Source organism: Cyclopterus lumpus, chromosome 15 (genome assembly GCF_009769545.1).
Source record: "Cyclopterus lumpus isolate fCycLum1 chromosome 15, fCycLum1.pri, whole genome shotgun sequence".
NCBI classification, from domain to species: Eukaryota; Metazoa; Chordata; class Actinopteri; order Perciformes; family Cyclopteridae; genus Cyclopterus; species Cyclopterus lumpus.
In genome coordinates, this window is record NC_046980.1 from 9,340,591 (window position 1) to 9,363,902 (window position 23,312).

Genomic DNA, 23,312 nt, shown 5'->3' on the forward strand with positions numbered 1-23,312 from the left:
GTCGGTTGGGGTGGCTAGGCAGTTCTCTAGGAGAGTTCTGGTGGAGCAGAGAGGCTGTGGCTGGGAAAGCACAAGTTTACAGACAAGAATATACTGAAAATACAGGAGGCCATAGGAGTCGTTCCGGGAATGTGAACTGACGATCTGGCGAGGAGTTGAGGGAGAACTGAGGTAGATATGCTGTGGGGCTTGATGAGGGTTTCATGGTGTTGATTGGCAGCACACAGGACAAACAGGGGGCCATGACACTGTTATTTGGCAGCAGCTGTTGCTTACAGTTTCTTCAATAAATTCCCATAAATTATAAATGAAAATACCCTTTACACACAAAAAGGGAATGTAACAAAAAAGGATGTCAAAAAAAGATTGTAAAATCAGTTTAACAATTGATGTCAGAGTGATTACCCTCTCAAACTACTGCAGCGCAGTGCCGGCCAGAGCATATGGAGGCTAACAGCAGAGAAACACTGCAGGCAGACTTTGATGCATTTTATATTTCTGAGAAGCTTGGATTTCTCCTTGAAAAAAACACTGGTATGTGTCTTTGTCATTTTTTCTTTTCTCATACAAAAGGCATTTCCTGTCATTTTAGTATTTTTCAGTCAAAACAGATCTGAAATTAGATTTTAATATATCTTGTCAATAATTATACTGTATATACTGGACATAGATATTTTTGATTACCATTGATGATTATTCTATCTTACCTATTGCCTCTGTGTAAGTAATTTGGTCAGCAGCACACATAGCACATCTGGGCTTGAACTGATAATAATACTTGTTTTTGAGTAGGATTATGTCAAATTAATATTCCAGTGAAAGCCTGTCTCTTTACGTTTGTATTGAATGGGTCTGCTCACTGCGACACATTTCATTACACTTAAAGCAACAATGAGGAACTTTCATTTTGCGTTGACTTTGGCGGTCCCTGTGGAAGAGAGCGGTAGGGCTTCCAAGCACAAAGAATGCCTTTCGAAAACCCCTCATTTTACTGCAGCAGGGTCTGACAGTCTGGTCTGCTCAGTCCTGATTCTGGATCTTGTGTGACTCCCTTCCCTCCAACGGGCCTCCACCAGCTTTGCGTCGGTGTTGGTTCCCAGCGAGGACGGACCGCGTAATGAGGCAAAAGCTCCGACTGCAAGTCAAAAAGGCAGCAACACAGCAGGATCTGAGTCTGTCCGCAGAGGGTTAGTTTCTGAAGAACTGGACCATGTGTCACCGATCACAAGCATTAATAAAAACTAAATAGAAGCAGACAATCTTCTTGCTGATGATCTTGTTTTCTTCTGTCATATTATGCATCACTATTCTCTTGAGACTGTTTCATAACCAGTTGAGGGTTCATCCTGTAAATTTGAAATGCCAAATTGTTACACAAACTCATTTATGTCTATGGAGACACTTCGTAGAAATGAAACAAATCTGTCAACAACCTAATAGAGTGATTCATTTGTAAAGGCTGCTAAACGTATTCATTAGCATTGACATAAAAGAACAAATAAAACATCTGCATTGAGCACAGCCTACTCATCTGTGTATACAATGGTTTTCCATCTGAACATCCCCTGTTTTCTGCTTGGTTAGTTTTCTCAGTTTTCTACTGCCTCCCTCTTTTAAATCGCTTTCTCTCTCTGATTGATAGCATTCCCTGACATGCAGGCACCATAGCAAACATATGCTGATGATGTTACTGATTACAGTCTACATGAAAATCCCCCATTCATAAACACAATCAAAAAATCAACGAGCAAGTCAGTTTTTTCTTAATGTTGTCTAGACTGACCTTCCAGGCTATTATCAGGAGTGGTTAAACCTGGCAAACAATCTCACACATCTGAGAGTCACGGAAACTACGGGATCTGGTTCACAAGGTGAGAACGAGCAATGCCTTCTCCATACACATTCATGTAAATCATTTGTGAACCTCTGATGATGGTGTTCACAGTTCTTGAGAGTGGAACTTTAAAAACCAAAAGTCTGATCACAATCCAGATGCCGGTGTTAAGTCCCCATCTCTTGAGTGACCACCGGGAGCTCAGGCTGGCTCACCTAGCGCTGGGGTTCATCAGCATGGGATATGTCTGGCAGGAAGGACAACATGCACCTGCTCAGGTAAAACACTACATTGAATTTGAATAAGGGATGGTAAAAAAAAAGAAGATGCATTTCAGTCAGTGGTGTTCCGGCAATGCAACATATAAGACAAAGAGTGTATAAGTGATACTTATCCTATACCTAACCTATAATGACCATGCTTATAAGATGAGGTGAAGAAGGTATAACCTTTACCATGTTCACCGTGTTAGTTTAGCTTGTTCCATAAACCATGAATGTCCGTTCAAACATTTTGCACCAATCCATCAAGTACGTGCTGCTGAGATATTTCACCACATGAGTGAAAGCTTTGACACCAGATGAAAAGTAAAGGGAATCATCAAAGTCAGCAGGATCCATCCTCTGGGCACCAACATATCATGGCCATCAATCGAATAATTGCTGAGATATTTCAGATCAAAGTGTTGGACTGACCAACATCCTCTTCCTTCCCTAAAGACATACCAAAAATCTCAGAGAGGTGTCACTGGATTGATATTTTATTTTGTTTGTTTGACAGATTCTACCAAAAGCCCTAGCCTTGCCCTATTGGCTGGTATCTTGTAGGCTCGGCCTTCCGCCCATCCTGACTTACGCAGATTCAGTTTTAGACAACTTGAAATTAAAGGATCCCACAGGGTAACTAATGCTGTTTCATTGCCTCATTAATGACTTCATGCCTAGTAACATTACAATAAAACTGTATATGTCTAATTTGCAGTCACTCAGCCAAAAATCTTGCCAGTTGTTTCCTTTCTCCACTAAGGTTCATTTTCATTTCTGGAATATGGAAATTGGGTAAGTAAGAGGAAAAGAAAAGTAATTATCTCCAACGTTGTTTTTAATTTCACAACAGCATTTCCACATGATTTCTTTAATCTGGTACTTGTGAAAGTTCAGCATGTATACTTTCAAAACATAATTTTCAAAAATAGGAACATGGACTTGATATTTTTGTTTCCTGGTAGGGAGAGTTGCAGGGGATTTTTCATGGTGTCATTGTTGGTTGAGATGGCTGCCAGTTCAGGCATAACGGTTAGTACTGGCTGCTGTTGCTCTTCATCTTTATCATGGTACCTCTTTCTGAACTTCCGCCTTATGCTGTGTGCACATCTGATCCATTCCTTTGTTGTGTCCCAACCACATGCTTTGTGTGTCTTCGTCCCTTGCCACCAGTGATGGATCTTTTTAAATCTAACCAGGGAGCTCTGGAGGTGATGCATGCCATAACAATCTCAGACCTCTTCGCCATACAGAAAGGTCTCATACAAGTGACTCAGTCTTTAAAGAAGATGAAGGAAACTTTCAAACTCATGCACAGTATGTTTAAATTAAACCTAGCCCAATCTGAATGTAATCAATTTACATGCTGTGTCTTTCATGAAGGCAGGGAAATCCAAAGTAATTAAAATAACTGAATTTGTGGTCTTTCCAGGCCATGTGGATCTAACTGCGTTTCATGGAACATTGAGGATTTTTGTGTCAGGGTGAGTTTTAGGGCCATCTCATCTGGTGCAGATGATATGTTGGAATTTCCTTCTTCTTTCAACCCTCCTATTGTACTTTTCTCTATTAAGGCACTGTACAAATACAATGGTACTGTGTGCTTACAATTGGTTCTGTAAAAAGAACGTTTATAGTATGTATGCATTTGAACTGTTTTAGATGATGGCGAGACAACCCCATGCTTCCAAGGGGGCTGTTGTATGAAGGTGTGAGCAATGAACCAATTTCGTTATCAGGTGCAAGTGCAGCCCAGAGTTCAGCTATTCAGTGCTTTGATGCGTTGCTGTGCATCCAGCATGAGAATGAGGCAGGTAATGATGGATTTCCCCCAACCTTTGACCCCCATCAGATGCTTCTCATGAATGAATCACTCTGTTTGTGCAGTCAATTGATGGCTCTGACAGAAAAAGAGTGGTTGTTATTTTCTTTCTTTTAAAGTCTGTTTTCTTTTCTCTTCATTGATTCGGGGTTCTAGGTGGCTTTCTGACACGCATGAGGGATTATATGCCCCCCGCCCACCGTCAGCAAATAGAAACTCTGTCTGTCTGTCCATCTCTGCGAGACTTCATCGTGTCCAACTCCAGCTCTGATCTCTGTCAGGCCTACAACTCTAGTGTTTCAGCGCTGGTGGATTTATAGAACTACCACCTGAATACTGTGACCAAGTACATCATCGTGCCCGGTAACCGAGCCCGCACCATGGGCTGTCCGCTGAGAGGTGTGGGCACTGAGCTGAATGGCACAGGGACCAGCGGATCCAGCTTCATGGTCTTCCTAAAGAGTGTTCGTAACGCCACACAAAAAGCACTGATCTTAGAGTAATGTCATTTAAATATTATAGAATGCACCAGCCAACACTTTTTCATCTACAATGCTCTTATGATTAAACGTATATATGTTTACCTACATTATTCTAGTCAGACAATTGTATCTGTCATTATTACAATTCTAGTCGTAGTAAAATTGCTGAGTCAGCGGTGCAACTCTCTGTATTACAGTGCTTGGTAAATATTTAGGGTGCTCTGTAGCAACCACAACATCTTAGATAGATCCAAAGATGAAAATTCTTATTTTTGCTGACCTCCAGTGGTTTAACTTCTTGTTTTGCTAAAGTGACGTAGAAATGTACTCAAGGGTTTGGTCAGTGCACTGTGACAAAACTGTTGGTTGTGGCCACACAGACTCAAAAGCCTGGGATTAAATTAATTTGTTGTTCTTGATAAGAACTATATATATATATATATATATATATTTTTATTTTTTTTCTTTTCTAAAACTGCACTTTACTCTAACATACTTAACATAATCACATCATGTGATTGTATAAACTGTTACGGACCTCGCTAGAGAGAGGGACTACTTTTAGTGTTGCATTTATTGTATTCTGATTTTATTTGTATCAATTAAATAATTTGTAATTTGCAAAACCTCAAATCTATACACACTCAATGTCATTTTAAAGATAAATAGTTTAAATATTGTTTATAAAATATTATAATTAAGATTTAAAGACATTATTATCAGTTACTATAACAATACCTGATCATGTTGTTTCCGAGACACACCTGAACTGGTGTGTCTGCTCGGACCTTAAATACTGCCTTGGTCTCTGTGGGAGATCCTTTGTGTCACCGGCTTTATGTTTGAGTTCTGTTACGTTCTACACTCCCACACATCCATACATGATACTACTGCTAACTGATGCCTCAACATTACAATGTTTTAATTGAGTTTATTAAAGGTGGTTTCTTCTTCAAAGCCAGCTCGTTTGTCTCCCTATTTTGTTGCAGTCTCTGAGCCGGGCTGTGACGCAATGCACACAATGATACTAATAATGCAAAATAGAAGAAAAGCTATTTTCTTTTTTGAATTGATAAACTAATTTGGCTTTTGTAAATATAATCTGAAAACTGGAACTCCTACGTGCTTAAGAGTAAAAGGTAGAAGGCAGATACATGAGACCAATGTAGAGAAAACCATGAGCTGTAAAAATAGGAAACAGGAACAGCGGAAGTAAATACTGTAGGAACCAAAAGTTAGAGGACGCTGGTAAAATAAAAGCAAAAGAGAATCATCTGAGGAGAAAGAAAGAGACAGACATGGCGGAAGAAGGATGGATTTGGGATCATGTCACTTAGTTTGAAGGACCGGAACCCCCATTTGCCTGAGCCTCCAGGTCTTGAAGTGTCCCTTCTTAGTATTGAGCGGTAATCACATTAGAAGAGAGAAGAAGGAGCTCAACTACCGCTGCTGAGCCCTGGTCATGGTCTATCCCTGCTTCAGTAAAGCACAAAAGATGTACAATGAGGACTGTCTGACACCGGGGGAATGCAGCTCCGCCTGTAACTACACCTAGTGCTGTAGCATATAGACTTGACAAGCAGGGGAGGCTTTAAATGATAGTGTCAGTGTTACTTAACATAGAAACACAGATTTATTCTGGATATGTAACGATTTTATAGATTTATGTTAAAGCCACTGGTTTCAATTATTCTAACTTTGTTTCTGAGAAAAAGGCTCTCAATACGATAATAACCCCAAGCCTCAGTCGCCATTGCTATCGAGGATATTCCAGTCAGAGGCACAAACCAAAGCAAGAATTCAACACGTAAATAAACCGTAGCGCTTTAGTTTCTGTACTCAACCAAAACTGACCCCAGAATTAAAAGTAAACTGATTTCCCAATGTAACACTTGAACTAGTTTTTTTGGTTGAGATGAATGGATGTTTCTTACGGAAATGCAGCTTCGGAGTCTTCTCCCACACATTGTTGATGTACACAAGCTTCTATCTCTAATTGATCTAAGAAAAATATATTTTCTAACACGCCTGTTAATCTTCTGTACTGATGAGTCAACTTGGAAAGTTTCATGCCAATCGAAGCTGTAGGAGTGCTCCAACTGTGAGTCACGTAACATTGACTTGAATGAATAGAACTTTTTTTTACAAAAGGGAGCACCTAAAACAGCTGCTCTCATTTTACAACTCCATTGTCTATGGCTTTAAATAGACACAGGAGCACACCAGATCACCTTTAGTTTACATTTTTTTTAATTGTGATGTAGAAACAGTAGAAAAATGCATAATATTGCACATATTTACTAAATTGCACTTTCTCAAGTTACAGATCTTTGCATGGAAATTGGTGACCTGAATAATGTTATCTACTGCTTAGTCTAACGATGGGAGGCCAGTATGAGTACTTATGACATTAATCAGACAATTAACAGCATCATAACCTACATAAGAGCTGCTGTTATAAAATTACATTAAGTAAATACCTTCTTTGTTACAGCGTACAAGTTCAGTATCATTGCTACATCATCATTTTTTTGTACTTAACCAAAGCTGGTGGCTACAATTCTCTACCAAGCTCTGCTGTAAGATTGCTACCGTACTCCATTAGCACTGAATATAGCCCTTCTATTCTTGCAAGTTCACAGTTGTTTTTGTGGGTGGGGAAACAGATGTTTGGCGTTCTGTAGATCTGCAAAAATAAAAGTTGTTAGTTTTTACAAGATGTAACGCACAGATGAATGGCAAGATGAATCACTATTAAAAAAAAACTACACTTAAAATGTTAGCTAACCTAGCATGGAATAAATGACTTAGAAGTAGATTAGATCCAAGGTTGCACAATGCGTGACTGAGAGAACTCAAAGAGAAATGTAAAAATAGCCTTTACTTTTTGTTGGAAATTCAAAACTAAATGAAAACCTTTTTTAAGTTATCAGCCTTGGAAATAGTCGAAGCATACAGTATATGTTGTTAAAAATAATTTGACCTCACCCAGAAGACTTCTGCACTTTTATCAATACCTATCAATGTACCTACTTTTAAGATTCCGATATTCTAAAATATAAATTCTGAATATTAGGTGACAGTGTAGCCAACAGAAAGGACAGCATGACTGAGGCAAAGTTGGCTGGCTAGTTGGTTGGTTGCAGAGTGAGCTAAATGGAGAGTATGAAAGAAAGAAAGACAGAGAGAGATAGAGTTATACAGAGAGGGAGGAGACAGGAGTCATAACCAAAGGCAGGCAGACGTTCAGTCGGACAGACAAACTGAGCAGGATGTTAACAGATAATAATGAGGAAGAAGAGAGAATAAATGGTCCATAAGAACAGCGCTGACACACTGCCATGTGCTGTACGGTGTTTCAGTCTTTCACGCATGTTCCCCTCAATAGTCAAATGTTTGTGCTTTGGGGCTGATGTCCATTCAAAGATAATAGCTTCACTCATAAAAGGCCCTCCACATGGCACCTCCTCTTGTTGCCAAGCAGTCTGCTCTAAGGGGAAGAAGAAGACCAAAAGTGCATTGCATTTGAAAAGGCAATAAAAAGTCACCCATACAAACTATGAGTTGCATACAACCAGTGGATAACTAAAAAACAGCCATCTTTACACAGCTAAGAAACGTATATGTATCCCAAAGCTCACCTAGTTTTTGCAGGCGTGTGTCCATCCTCTTCAGCGAACATGCCAGAAAAAGGTTTGACAGAATCTAAAATGTTTTTTGTCTCTGCCGTCCCCCGGCTGACTTAATGTGCAATCTCAACTCAGTACCCCCAATGAACTGGTTTCTGTCATCCATCCTCATGTGTTGATCACTCCCTCTGAATATTCCCTCATCCGTTTCGAGAGTAACAGGGGTATTGATTTGCCCAGAGAAAAGGTTGTTTCCAAAGCCTTCATGTTTCAGTCAGAGGAACCAGAGTTTCCAACGAGCATGCTTTTTGGACTCTGTCTTGGATTTGCGTTTGGGGGTGGATGTGAATACTTCATTGGCGTAAGGCAGAGCGGGACATTGTTGGCTGTCCAGGGGGCAAAGTCTCTTTATCAGGGGCTGTAGCTTGTCCTCCTGCAGTTTGAAGTCCAGCTCGACACTGTAACACAAGCACAAGAGGCAGAGTTTTAGATCATTTACACTATCCAGTTCAGTATTTTACTTAAAAAAACAAGGATTTGACAGAAGATTTCCTGATTTAAAATCAAATCAAAACCTACAAAATCTGTAGGTTTTTAAAGTTAGCAATTTCTCTTTTTAGAGGTTGTAACATTTCTGACTCTTCTTTTTTATATTAGTAATACACTGATGTCCAGATGGAGGCTGGGAGGGAGGCAAACCGTTTACTTGCACTGTCAGACACCCTGGCAGCACATATCTCTCGCAGCACATATCCACATTTCATAGACTCCCCCGAGTAATAGAGTTCCTTTGCATCATGTCTGTATTTTTTATAGATGCAGTCAAAGGGCTTTTCCTTCATAGATTATGCTTGTATAGAAAAAGAGCCAGAATATGGGTTGCTCCTGACACCAGACCTCCATATCCGCCAGTGTAATCCCAGGCTGGTCAGCGTCTGATTTTGTTTCCGGCACCGCAGTTGAACTCTCTCTCCGATTAAATCTCTCAGAGCCTGAGAATAAATGTGGGGCTTAATCCCATCCAAATGAAACCACTGAAGCCAAGCATATCCTGATTAACTGCCTGTGTTTAAGCAAGGGTTTAATGCGTTATTATACACCATCTACTTTCACTTTATTGCTATTGATTTGTAGTGCTCTGTTAATGTACATATTCCTGGGGTATGCAATACATTGTGGTAGCAGAGTGGAATTAAAAGATAATTAATCATCTGCTATGTGCCTGTCAAAGTGATAGTGCTCAAAAAAACGTACCTGATAATAACATGTTCTGTTGCTTTTTGGATTTGGGCGTTTTTGAATCGTTATTTTTATCATTGCCAAGATTACTTCACACACGGCATTTTCGAAGCACAGTGAACCAAAGCTTCTTTTTTTCTGTCAATCAAACTCCGGAGGATTAAAGGTGGAGGGGAGTGAAGCTGCTGAAAGAGATGACATCTGACATGTCAAGGTCAAACATGTCATCCGCCTCTTGTCTGCAGGCACACAAATAGACGTTGAGGCACAAAGCTCGGGCTTATAGGCTAACGGCTTTGATGGGCAGTGTAATTAGTTCGCTGAAGGATATGCTATACTCAAAGTGACAACGAATCCTGGGAACTGTCTTCACCCTTAAGAAAAGTGTCGGTTAAGAACAGAGCTCTATTAAAGCCTTCGGGGGCGAAGACGCATGGAGGGCTGGATAGTAGTTTGGCTTGGACTTACAATGGATAAATGCACTCGATTATATGAAAAGCAAGTCAGAAATGTGCAAGAAAAAGGTAAAAAGGTATTTTCAAGCATGTTTTTACCCAGTGCTTTGCTTGTTTTTCATTTTCCTACGTACTTTTTATTTATTTCTACTCACACTTGCAGGTAAACACTGATGACAGTTTTCAGATCAGACCGACACCTTTATCTTAACATAACTGCTGTTTCTTGCAGTGATTCTTGCATCTCTTATTCATATCATCAATTGTTTCATTTTCTTCAGCTTTTATCTGTATTTGCATCTGTTTGTTGGATGTAAAACCAAAAAGAAAACCTGCAAGGGTCTTTTACAACTGCTGTTCAAAAAGTGTTGACTTGACAGAAAGCAGAGTCGAATCACAGCAGCAAAGTGCAACACAGAATAGCCTCAGCAATTATTGCGCAATTAATCACTTGGCAGATCTCTGCAATTACTGTACTCTGTGGACAAATGCCACGGTGGGAACCCCAGGGCAGCACTGTACGACGCGGGTGGCACTGGGGAGCAGGTGCTCCCGCAAAACAAAAGCCCTACATCTAAGATCATCTCTGTGCAAAAGCAGATTGAAGCAGCTGGAGACAGGGAGGCTTTTCTAGGGCATTCAGTAAAGCAGATTAATCATCTCTTTAGCTATGCAGTGTGAGTAGCTGTTGCTGTGATCAGTGGCGAGGCGTGTGTTTGTCTGTGGTCGTGGTGTGCTGAGCACCATTCAATGATTGTTGCTCCTGGGGGGGATTCATGCTGCTGTGAGATGTCTTTTTAGCACGGCATACTCTCCTCATTTAGCAGTGTATATATACCTGCTTGCTGCTTCTCTGTTCTTTCTGTTGCCAGCACCACAGTCATTTCTCCTCTGGTGATTTCCCCTCTGGCCATTCAAAGTTTAAACTCTCCACTTGTCAAGATGAGTGGTTCAGGCCCAGTGTAGTGTAACATCTTCAGAACTATGACAGGTCATAGAGTAGAATGGATCACGAGAGGCTGACAGTTATTTCCTCCCCTGGCAGGCAACAATTGGAGCAGAAACTTGCCGCAGGTTATCTTAATCAGATGCTAAATTATTCCCCTGTCATGTATACCAGATATGCAAGCCATGGTTGTTGTCTATTACACAGCCTTCTGCTTTACAGATGCACAAAGAAAAACCCAACTCATTAACGCAATAGAATAAGCAATCTTGACAATTGTTGAGAAAAAAAAAACACATCTCCACCATCTCAGCGTGGGATACAAGTGCTAATTAGCTCATTGCATCTCATCATATTGCTTTCCCTGAACTTAACTGTTTTTCAAAGTCATCGTTAAATCCAAATTAGAAACCACTCCATTGCATACTTTGATTCAAATGCTGGTTTGTATTCAACACAGCATGATAGGAATACAATCCGGTGATGCTTTCATCTGAGTATGTTTGTTAAACTGGGCTTCCTGCTGTATACTCCAGGTTTAATCAGCGGTAGACCCCATAGTTGCTTTGGATGGATCTTGTTTGAACTACTTGATTAAAAATGTAGATAACAAGGGAACATGCAGACCAGAAGATGGAGACAATCCGATCATACCGTCTCTGTCTTTGAGTTGAATGTTTCAGTTCCTTCAATACTACGACTACCACTAATAATAATACAAAAATAAAAGAGAACTTTCTCTCGTGATATCCAACAAGACAGATTTTTTTTTGAATTCATGAGGGTGCTTTCACACCTGACCCATTTTGTTTGGTTAAAGCATTCTCAGGGTTCATTTACTTAGTTGGTACGATTTCAAAAGCTAAACTGCTAATAACTCCATCTGGTGATCAAGTGATTTCATTGGTCTGTGTTAAGGCCATGTATAGGTCAATTGTGGGTTAATTCAGCAACTATTGCACCGTGTTATGTTTTCAGCTGTAACGATGAAGCATTTTGAATTCGCTCAGATTTGTGCCCCTGACTGACCTTTTCTCTACCTCCACCATGCCAACATTTGGGCCAACAGACCATTTCTCAATAACAAAGTAAAACCATAATCACTAGGCATTACGAGACACCACAAGAGATGTATTTTCCCTTCATATGAAGGGACTCCTTAAGGGATCCCTCTTTCCCCTGATGAGATGGACACTGTCATTATAGTTATTCCCCAAATTTATAGTACATTCAGCCTCTATCTCTTTCTGTCTCATTTAGTTGCCATCTATACGCCCTATTTGTTGCAGTGATGTATGAGATGCTGCAGTAAACCGGAGGGTGGGCAGAGACTTTCAGGGCAGAGCTGAAGTCTGGATAAGAACTATAGATTGACTACCGGAGCTCAGCAACTACTCAAGTCCTGAATTTATCAGATCTACTGGAAATGCTGGACTGCTCTGAAATTAAGTGCGACATCTTGGGGGGTGCTAATCTCGGTTACATTTGAAACATGCAGTTTTGAGCGGTAGCTTTTCATCCCAACTTGTGCTTTTTTAGGCTTTAAATTGCCTCTTATTCAAGGTGTCACACTGAGTGGTTTGACCATCAAGGTAATTACCGCTGCCCTGTAAGTAGTTTAACTCTCTGTATTCATAGACTATTATAATAACAGGGCTGCTGGTAATGAGGTGAGGACGTTGTATGTGATAACAAAAAGAACATTCAAAATCAAGAGCAGAGATTGACATTAAAGTAGTGCTTTTATTTTTTCCTCTCTAAAAAACGCAATTCAGTCTTGGAAGGTTTATGCAGCTGAAGAATACTAAACAGCACTATTTGCAGAATTTAAGACATTTATGACAATTGCTTTGGCAGAAATAGATAGGACCGTGACAGTGTACTACCCTGCTTGCCAAGAGGCTCTGTTCACTGACTTAAAAAAACAACTGGGTGATCAGAAATAAGCAACATTTAATGAAACAGCGCACAGATGAAATGATAATCTTCCATGTTATTAGTACTCTGCAGAGTGTGTCTTCAATGTGATGTTATTGCCATCCCACATGCTCTGGTTTACTGACAACAGACTGGGGGCAGTTCTTTTGCCATCCGGAATTGTTCTTTGTTTGTTAATTAAGCCGAGCTGCTGCACCGATGTACAGAGTTGGCAGAAGATAAGATCAGTGAGGTGAAAAAAGAGAAACTCAGCTATGGGCTTTAGGACTTTTCTTTGCTCGCCTACCAGTGGGTTTATTGCTTCAGTCGTACAAATGATGTTGTTGTTACATCTATAATGTTTGCTTCTCCGTTAGATGAAACCCGAATGCACCCTGTTTGCCATCTGCAGTAAGACGTTATTAAACTAGAAGTCAAAACCACATGACAGATAATAAATACCCTTAACCCATTACTACCATAGCATTTGTTAATGCTCTAGTAGCATTACACATACTCTTACATACACACTCTAAATACTCTTACATACCTACTCTACTTAAACCCTCTTGAAAGGCACACTTACTTAGAGTCATGGATCCGCACATGGACATAAATCAAAGAAAAGGCCTGTGTGATCAACAGGGACACAAATAGACAGACACACTGCAGTAGTCGGGCTGTAACAACATTAAACTAACTAAATATATTTAAAAATGAAAAACGTCTTAGTTACAGGACGCATTTTGATTAAGCCTCACCCAAACACGATCCTTTCGGAAACCTAACCAAGTAGTTTGTTGCCAACTCCAAACTGCATCCATTTCACAACGTTAACCATGTGATTGAAACTGCAATGGTTACGTTTTCGTTATGAAGATGTATTGATCTCCTGCCACCGTTAGGGACGTTAATGTAGTAATTTAGGAATATTAGAGTGTAGGAACAAACCACCGATGTAGTCGTGTGGTTTGTTGTATCTAGAACGTAGCAAACCTTTAAATTATTCCTCCTGACGCGTCGATGAAGACTTTTCTTTGCACAGATTCGGGTTCAATAATATGTTGCTGAGATCTGGTGTGTTCGTTCGGCCTTTCCAGGGAGTGTTGAGTAAGTTTCCAGCTCTTGCTGAATAGTGGTCTCCCTTTTTGCCTCCGGTTGGTGAATCTTATTCTCAGAATCATTCAGTCGAGGCTTACATCTTTTTTCTAGTTTTATTGATTACACAGCTGCTCTCTGTCTTTCAGTGGTGAGAGTGGCTGTCGCTCTGCAGCCCTTTGCCTCCGTTATCCTGCTGTGGTTTTGCAGAGATATTGATGAAGGAAAGCCTTTTGTTTCTATTTTTGCTTCTACTTAATAATAATATTAATAATAATAATACATTGTATTTGCATAGCGCTTTAAAAGGGTACTCAAGGCACTTTACATGGTAAAGACAAACAATAGAAGCAACAAAAACACAAGAAAGATGACAATAGTGAGAAACAACATTTTAAAAAACTAGTATCACAGGCTAAATGCAGATTTTAAATAAATTGGTTTTAAGGGCTCGTCCAAGTCTCCAATGTGAGGTGTATTGTGATGTCAATGGGCTTGTGCAAGAACATTTTCTCTCCCTACACTCTCTAACCTTTTCCCCCTGAGACTGACTAGAATGAGTACTTTAAGTTGTAATGTGATACGACCACCTGTTCATGAGTAGTAGCATAATCAAGGAGCTTTAAGTCCAAGGTTAAAGAAAATTAATAATAATTAGTCAGTATTACGGGGCCCAGACATTTGAACATTTTACTTCAACTGTCGTCTGAGCAGAGACAGAAATAAAGAATGATTTGACATGAATTAAGCATGATGGAAGGCAGTCAAGGGGACGTGACAGCCATTGGAAATAAGCAATGAGAGAATAAATTAGATCATATGTACCGGTATGTGGATGTTATCGTGCCGGGTGAAACAGAGGAGCTTCCTCTGGACAGTACATTTAGTTTTAGCTAATTTCAGCAACATATTTAAACTCAAAATGCATTCCGAATTATAATAATACTATATAATATATTTTAATATAATTCAAGTCAAAGTCAGTTCCTTCTGTGGAGAAATGCAGACAATCTCTACATGACTTAACATGTGACACTTGATTAGGAACACATCTGTGAGGCCCAATGCTTTTTTCATCCCCCTATATCTAAGTGCCCTGCGAAGGTCCAGTATTGCTTTCACACCACAATCTGGGTCAGCCTGACCCAATGCACTCGTCAAGGGGGAATAAATAGATATTGTCGAAAAGATATTGTAGAAAATATGAGATGAAGCAAAAATCCTGAAAAACGTGTCAGTTTCCCTTTCCTTGCAAAAAAGTGTCCATGTTTAAGTATCATCAAGACTTTATAATATTCAAGGTGTTTAAAATATCTGAAATTCAAACAAAAATGTTTCAAAACGGCACCAGAGTAAAGCTAGACAGCTCTTTTTGTATTGCTGTTTAACACAACCTTTATTGTTATTGAGCATATTGCTAAATGTTCATATTCAGGTATCCAAAGCTACTGTCACTTTCGCCCATGTAAAAACAACCGAAAGGTGCCACTGTAGTATTGCCTGGAGTGTATTTTCCAAACAGCGGTCTGTTTCCTGTTTTAAAGAACAAGGTAACAAGCGGGTTCAGCAGTGGAGGCTTTTGTGACAAATGACACAAGGTCAACGCTTTAGTGGATTTCCCACCTGCTTCTGAACCATTGTTCAGCTCCGAACACATGAGAGCACTTACATCACACAAAACCGCTGTGTATTTTGACAGAAATCCAGAAATTTAATCCAACCATTGTTTCTAAAACAGAACATTTTTCTTTTTCTTTTATGGGACGTGATGACATTCTAGATCTCATACTTCGTGACAGCTTCAACTGTATTTCCTATCCTATCTAATTCACTTCCTTCTGCTCTATGATTACTTATTTACTACAGCAACACATTCCGCAGAGTAATTATTTTTCATCATCCATTGTACTGTAGTAGTGTAGTAGTGCAATACATTGTATATTCTAAACAGTGCTGCCGGCAGCTGCACATTTACTTCTTTGCACTCTTGATCATTTTCTGATTCATCATCTAACAATTTTAGCATCTTTTTGAGCCGTCAAGCCTTTGTGAGATCAATATCTCTCCATACATTTTCTCTACAGAAAAGCATCACTGCACCAAACACCTCTTGTAACCATCCACCTTTCCCACTGAACCAAATTATCATAAAGAAAAAAAAAACATTTAATGCAGCATTAAAGACACAGATATTAATGATTGTGAAAAGGGCCCACCTGTAAATGATGCATGCGCTGTTTCGACAAGTGTCACAATTTGCTGTGTCTTGTCCTGTTCGGTAGGTGAGCCTGTGAACAGAGAGATGAAAAGATACGTGTGATCTCCAGTGACAGGCTTGAGCTTCCATTTTTCAACACCTGTGGGCATCAGCTATCAGCCGAAATCTGTTCAGCTTGTTTTTTTACCCAGTGTTGTTTATTCCGAACAGTTGAAAATGCAGCGGGGGCTCTGATCCTGCAGTTCTCTCAGATTTGGTTAATCAAGTGTGCAGACTTGCTGATTTTACATAACAGGATTACCTCGCTTTGCCACGACATAGTTATTTAAATGTGTTCTGTGTCTCTATTCTATAGGCAATAGGAAGTAAGTGTAGCAAATAAATGCTGCATGAATCACGTGTAGTGCAAAATCAATACCTTTTACATTCTGCGCTATAATCTACATCTTCTTTTATTCATCATCCAACTCAATTTGCTTCAGACATAATGAACATCAAGGATTCAAAAAAAGCAATCAGCAAGACAAATTGTATCCGCTTTGTTTATGGCATAGGGAACACCGCCCCGTGGGCCTGTTGACTTTACTGTGTAAGAATTGTCATTTGTTATGTTGAAAGACCTCCACAAAGGACCAACATATGCCATCTCTGGGGCACGGCGGAGATTTATGGGTGCACATTTTAAAGATGACATATTGAATATACAATGGCTTTGTCGGAACATTCTATGCATATTTCCTAATTTGAGTTTACACAAGCATGCAGGGCCGCATAGAGTTATTTGCGCTAGTCGCTGCATGCAATAAGTCATGGCTGCAGTATCTGGGGATGAAGGGAGGGGCTGCGTTAGAGCCGCACATGTAATTATTCGCTGTCACAGCAGCCCATCACCCAGTTGGATGTCATGTGGAGGGCTTGGATCTCAACTGCTCACCATGACACGAGAGGTGACCTCATTGAGGGAGACAGAAAAGCGCATGGATTGAAAATGCTGATGGGAGCTCAAGGTCAACAAGTTCATCCATCCTGCCCTGGCCCCAAATGAAGTCTCTCTGAGCAGCTGTGAGCAAGAACAGTAACTCACTGCACAGACAAGATCCGCACTCGTGCTGTGCTGCAGCCTGGCTTTTCTTGTGCATGTTTGTAATTTAAAGAGCTCCGCTCTATTAATCAAAGGGTATTAACCTAAATTCATAATCACCGCATGTACTCAGCACAAAAAAAGAAAAAAAAGAAAAAAACACTTCATTTTCCCATTTAGGGTAAAATGCTTATGGATCACTAAAGTGACACTATATTAAAAAGCACAGCATGTCACAGAGTAAGATTTCATAGATGCTTAATGGAAAAACTTGCACCCCAGATATTCGGTCGCTAATCCGACTGTTTGTTGGCACAGATTCTGTGTTTCTAGCTGTGTTGCCTGCCCACGTCAGCTGTCCCGGGATATGTCCCGCCCTCCACATCTCACATTTACTGTCAACACCCCCTGCTTACGTGGTTGCTATCATTTAGTTCGTACTGATAACCTGTGATCAAAAACTACATTCAGATGTGGCATGCTTTAAATATGAGGTGTGTATGTCATCTTATGTACATGCACATGTTTTGTATGTATTATGCAGACATTATTTTGTGAGTAACATTTACTGTCCACATGATGCAGCAGCTAGACTAGTAGGGGTAGCGACCCTCATATCTCACTTTAAGTATATAACAGTAGTACTATGGCCCTTTTATCGATACAGTTTAACCGAGAGTTGGTATGCAACACACATAAAAAATTATTAATAGTTTGTGTGCAACTGTTCTATTTATTTTTTAAATCTTAGAACCACTTTGAGATAAAAAAACTTGAACTCTATGAATATGTAATGCATCTAAGCTGGTCATGGTTTTAAGATATATTCAGTGATGCTGTGATTGAGGAAGAAGGAAGGAGAAACTGTTTTATCATCAGTGACTGACATCAAACATTATTAACTGACCCACTTCTGCTTAGGTTTGGAAAAAACATGAAAATGCATTGTTTGTAGTTCCTTTTTGCAGGATGTCATTGATCCATTTTGTTTGACTTTATCAAACTTAGATTTTTGAGTTCCTGTTGTACCTTTGCAGGACGTATTTTTCTTGTTTGTAACTGACTCGTGGGACATGTGCGGTACAGCAAGTAAAAAAAAACAAAATGAAGAATTGGGATATTGAAATAATGAATGCCGTTATATGAACAATGGGCCTCACACAAGAACATAATCGTATTCTTATCTTAACTTTCTCTTACTTTTATTAGAGTTTCAGATACAGTAACTGTGGAAATTACCATCGTAAACATGATGAATGCCACTAGCGTGTGTTCATGAGAATTGAAAACTAGCATGTTTACCAGCCCCATATAAGTCCTAGCCCATTTGTACAAGACTGTTCATTCATGAAAATGGCACCAAAGACTGAGAAACATAAAGGAAAAGCTATACATCTTTTAACACTGTCAGCAGCGGCAATAGCAAGCTGGTAATGCCGTATTACCTGAGGGTTGTAACGTCACTAAAATAAAGTGGAAATAGCTTAATATAACATCTTGTGACAGCAAGGTGATTGATGATTGCAACGGATGGGGGTAAAAGGGAAGTCTCTATCATGGAGATGGACGAAAGAATTACGTGCCATCATAGGTGATGTTGCATAGTCAGGCCTTTCAATGGAGGATGTTCCCTGAGACAGCAACTTGAATAAACCTGAATGTGGAAAGGCATGCTCTCTTAACCATGACACACATGGTGACACGTCTCACTGACCTTATAATACACAGAGACAAATTAACACCAGACTAATTGCAAATGACTCCTACAACAGGTCTGGACTTGTGTTCGTACCTAATATAAATAAAATAAGTAAAAAAGAAATGGGTGAATGATGCAACTTCTCCTAAGTCACTTGAACGAGTCCTTCTTGCATGAGGCCCAATGTGTCCATTGGTTTACTTTAACCTTTTGTCACTGCTTGTATGCTAATGGCAGTGGCTCAAGATACACTTGACATCATGCATTTATTCCCGGTAAGACTTTTAATTGGATTCATCTCAAAGTGGAGTCTTAAAGTCGGCTATCTGACTGTCCAGCCATGCAAAAATGGGAAGGGGAACGTACTGTGGAGGGCATGCTTTGCGTCCTGTAACTGCACCTCTCTAATAACGCAGAAGGAGCACAACACAGTGAGAGCACTATAGCAGGCAATGTTTTGTGGAGATGAAAGGCAAAGTGTTATGAGGCTGCACTAATTGGGCCTTTACAACCATGTCCCACAGAGCCATTGTTCTCCACTGGATATGGAAGACTTAAATACAATTCGCTTTGTGTGGCTATGGGTTTTAGAGATGGGGTACATTGTTTCTTTCAATAGCACTGCAGTTGGAGTCTGGCTGTGGACATAGCTTGAGTACCTTGTGAAAATTGTTAAGCATTATCGTCCCAAAAACGGCACATCCCTACTTTACAGGTACTTTACATGGTAAACAGAAGAGGAAGTGGCAATATTTGATCCCCTGAACGTACATCTCCTGCTATCATGAGATGTAATATTTCTTGTTGTCAAATTATTCAGTTTATAGGCAAATACCTGCACAAATGATGCCATTCCCAGTAACCTCAGCTGTACTTTGTTAGTTGGTGCTAATTAGCATAAACTAACAGGTATAATTTACTATCTTAAACATTTTAGCGTTGTCATTGAGCACATGTTAGCACTCTGATGTGAGTATTTAGCTCAAAGAACCATACAGCCTCACTGAGTCACTAGCCTGGATGTAGACACGTTGTCTTGTTAAAGGATCATGCCTCTTAAGATTTAGAACGTTATTGTTATTGCTCATAATAAAATTGTACTTTAGTTATTGCACTTTAGTTAATTGCTCAAATCTGGGAACACAGATCAGAAACAAAGAAATCTGAATAGGAGAAAACCCCAGCAGTCAGACAACCATACAAGTTAAACAATCCTCCTTATGCCTGAGAAATCACAGGAAACTGTAAAGTCATAACTGAAAACGGACCATTCTGAAGACCAATCGAGTGTAAAGATCGATTTAAAATGTTACATTCAAACATACTTGACACCCATAGAGTTTTCATGTGAGATTTGGGATTATTACCATCATTTCTATTTATCTCCCCTTTGGGTTTAACTTCAAATAAAGCAGTTCAAATAATCTGGTTTAACTTCATGAATAGTCGAAAAATAGTTTTTTGGCATTGTTGTATTGATGTTGCTATGTTTCCAGATAACTCCCCAATGACTTTGGTGAGTAATTGGTCATTATAGCCCATAGAAACGATGACAAAAGCTACCACACTCAAGACTCATGTTGTTAAAGGATTTATGCTTTTTCCCTACAGCACTATGATGTGTGTACAAACTATAATGTATGTTTGGTTGCATGTATAAGAAGTTTGCACTGTAAAGTTTACTCTACTCACCCCTCTCTCTGCGCTTCACCTTTCTCTAGCTCCTGAATAACTCCAAGTAGGACTTTGATGGTCTCCTGGCTCGAGCTGATGAGGTTTTCCATGGCCTGCAGCTGTGCTTTGATATCCTTGTCTCCTGATAAGGGCGTTATCTGCTGGCTGCTCCTCATGCCTGGGGCTCCTGTGTCTCTTGGAGGAAAGCCCTCATCCCCACCAACTGTTTGCTGGAGTTTAGAGGAGGCGGACGCATGCCTTGTCCGACACTGACCTTGTGACTTCACAGAGCATTTGACACTGTGGGGAAGTGTCTGTGACTGCTGTTCGTTTAGCTGTGTACCCTTTTTCCGTTTACAGCTCATAGACGGGCTTCCTAATGACTCCACCTGTGTCAAAGAGTTCCACGCAACAGGGCCCATCCCCTTTGACTTGTTCTGTGAAAACTCTGTGTTAGCCAGCTGGCGCTTTGAGGAATTGCCAGCGTCCATGTCTTCTTTGGGTAATCCTTTGTGTTTGGTCCTTGTCCCACAAACTTGGTACTCTGTCTCTTTTTTGGAAGCAGGGCTTCCCGGACGGCACTCTTCCGAGAAATGTGAAGAATCTGGACAAGAGGGTCCAACCACACAGTTGGCACTGGAAAGCAAATCCTCTGTATCACTGCTGTCATCAGTGTGGTGAAGCAATGCTTTTGTCTGGCCCACAATCTTATCCTTGTACTTGGAGGACTCCCCGATAGATGGTCCGTCCTCTCCTCCTGTCTTTATATCACTCAAAAAACCATTGTTTTGTCCTTTATAATCTTCCACCAAAGCAGTATGTTTAAATGTGTGTCCTTTTTTCCTCTCAAAAGGGAAAGTCTTGTATCGCTTGGTGAGGTCAGGCGAGGTCTGGACACCAGTACTCTTGGTCACGTTTGGAATAGAGCGTCTGGCCGGCATGGTCATGTACTTTCTGTGTCTCACTTTGCAGGAAATGGATCTGGAGTGTTTTCCTCGATGCTCCTTCTGAGCGTCACAGATATCCTTAAAACGCACTTGTAAGGCCTTGTTTCTCTTCTTTACCTGCTGCTTGCCTGATTCTGGTCCAGACTGTGCATCAAGGCTGTGTGATGGGCCTGTCTCTGAATCTGATTCATCTGAATTTGAGGGAATGGATGCAGTGTCTTCTTTGCTCACCATATTTCCTGAAAAAAGGTAAAAGAGCATGTTTGTTACTCTTTTATCGAGTTAGGAAGGAATGTGATCTATAATCACAGCAGTAATATAGTATAACAATTACACTGGGACAATAGCAAAAACCGGGTAACATAAACCTTTTATCAAAAACACAAGCTCTTTTGCCTTAAACTTGCATTCTCTCTAACCAGCAGGGGGCACCACCTCTGGTTGTCAGATTGTATAGAAGTCTATGAGAAAATAAACGTTACTATATGGTCTCAATGGTTTGTTTCAGGACTCATTTTGTAAAGGATGGTCCCATTTTGAGTCAAATAAATGATAAAGCAGGGTATGCTTTAGGGCGTGGCTACCTTGTGATTGACAGGTCACTCCCACATTGTTGCTTTCAATTCCTGAAAGATAATTGCCAGATTACTGCGTTACCTCATCAAGTATTTGCCTGTCATCCTAACATGTTGAACGATAGTTTATGTGGTTCAGGAGATGTCTGTGTGCATGGCAATATAATTAAACTAGACCTGCTAAAGCTGCTGGCTGCTGAATTTTCTTTCGGCTTTGTTTTACAAATGCATTAATGACTCATTTATGTCAGGATTTATGTTGTTGTGAAATAGCAATGCTCATGTTTCAGTATTAAGCGTTTTGGGCTCAATTGGTTTTGTGGCTTATTTCCCCCTCGGCTCATGTTATTTTGGGGGTTTCCTATTGGATCACTGTAGACTCCAATCTTTCTTGGAGGGTAACAGTGTACAAGAGCTTAAGTGATTTAAATACAATGTGGCCTTGCATGAAGCCCAATCTCTTGGCTTAATGGGAAACTATTCTGTTGCATATAAGAGCGTTACATTTACATTTTATCAACACAGATCCTTCATCGGGAAATGTTGGGGAAACATTACAGCTCAAACAAATGGATTTATGTTACAGCTCGCTCGACTGTATCATAATTACATCTAAACTGCTCCCGTTTGCACTGTACTGGAACACTGAGCTGCACTCATTGCCAGCCTCAAGTTTCCTGTGTATCCAAACACTTATGGCCATCTCCTTATCAATGCAACATACAGTTTCAGAAGATATAGGCTATATTTCTTTGCATTCTTCGGCGTTTAGATCATTTGATAGTATGATCACCACAATAATAAGAGATTTTTTGTTTAGAAATAGCTGTGGGGCGGTTGGCCCACTAGTAGGAGGTGTTTAATATATTCCCCTTGTGGTCTGATGTCCCTGGCAGAGGAAATGACCACACAGCTTCTGTGGCCCACACATACTAGACTGTACTTAATAGCTATAGTGATGGACTCCTCCACCCGCATCCACCTGTAGGCTCTAAGTCTAAACTCCCTTGGAGGGAAATTTACTATCTTCACTCTCCAATCTCTGCTGTGCAAAGCGGAGTGATGAGGTCAGAGCCTGGACACCAATTACAAAGCCTGTACATACTCAGTCAGCCGCATGAGTTGGCTGACTGAGCTGACCATAGACTTTAAAAGTTACAACTTTTTAATAAGAGCGTCTTGTGGAGAAAAAGTGTAGTTACTTTGTCAATGAGAAACAGTTTTCACTTAAAAAGTGTTAAATCACAACCTGCTTTGATCACATAAAGGCACTAAAAATGACATTCATAATACAACAGCTTGCTACTGTACTGTCACTCCCCCATGCAAATTAAGCTCCATATGATCAAATGAAAAATATGGCATTTTCTGTCTCATCTGCGATGAAACACAGTTCATAGCTTGAGCATATATCAAGCAGCACGAGGAAATGA

At 40.2% G+C, this 23,312-nt stretch overlaps 1 protein-coding gene and 1 pseudogene across 1 annotated transcript; one reads left to right on the top strand and one right to left on the bottom strand.

The window, feature by feature from the left end:
- The first annotated feature begins 443 nt into the window (after nt 1–443).
- On the top strand, nt 444–4,422 carry LOC117744296 (annotated as a pseudogene).
- Nucleotides 4,423–8,277: 3,855 nt separating this feature from the next.
- Nucleotides 8,278–21,538, bottom strand: LOC117744374 (inhibitory synaptic factor 2A-like). Its single transcript, XM_034552600.1, has 3 exons — nt 20,376–21,538; nt 15,902–15,973; nt 8,278–8,488 (listed from the first exon to the last, which is right to left on the bottom strand). The coding sequence occupies exons 1-3, from the start codon at nt 21,536–21,538 to the stop codon at nt 8,305–8,307; spliced, it is 1,419 nt and encodes a 472-aa protein (XP_034408491.1). The 3' UTR covers nt 8,278–8,304.
- Between the last annotated feature and the right edge of the window lie 1,774 nt (nt 21,539–23,312).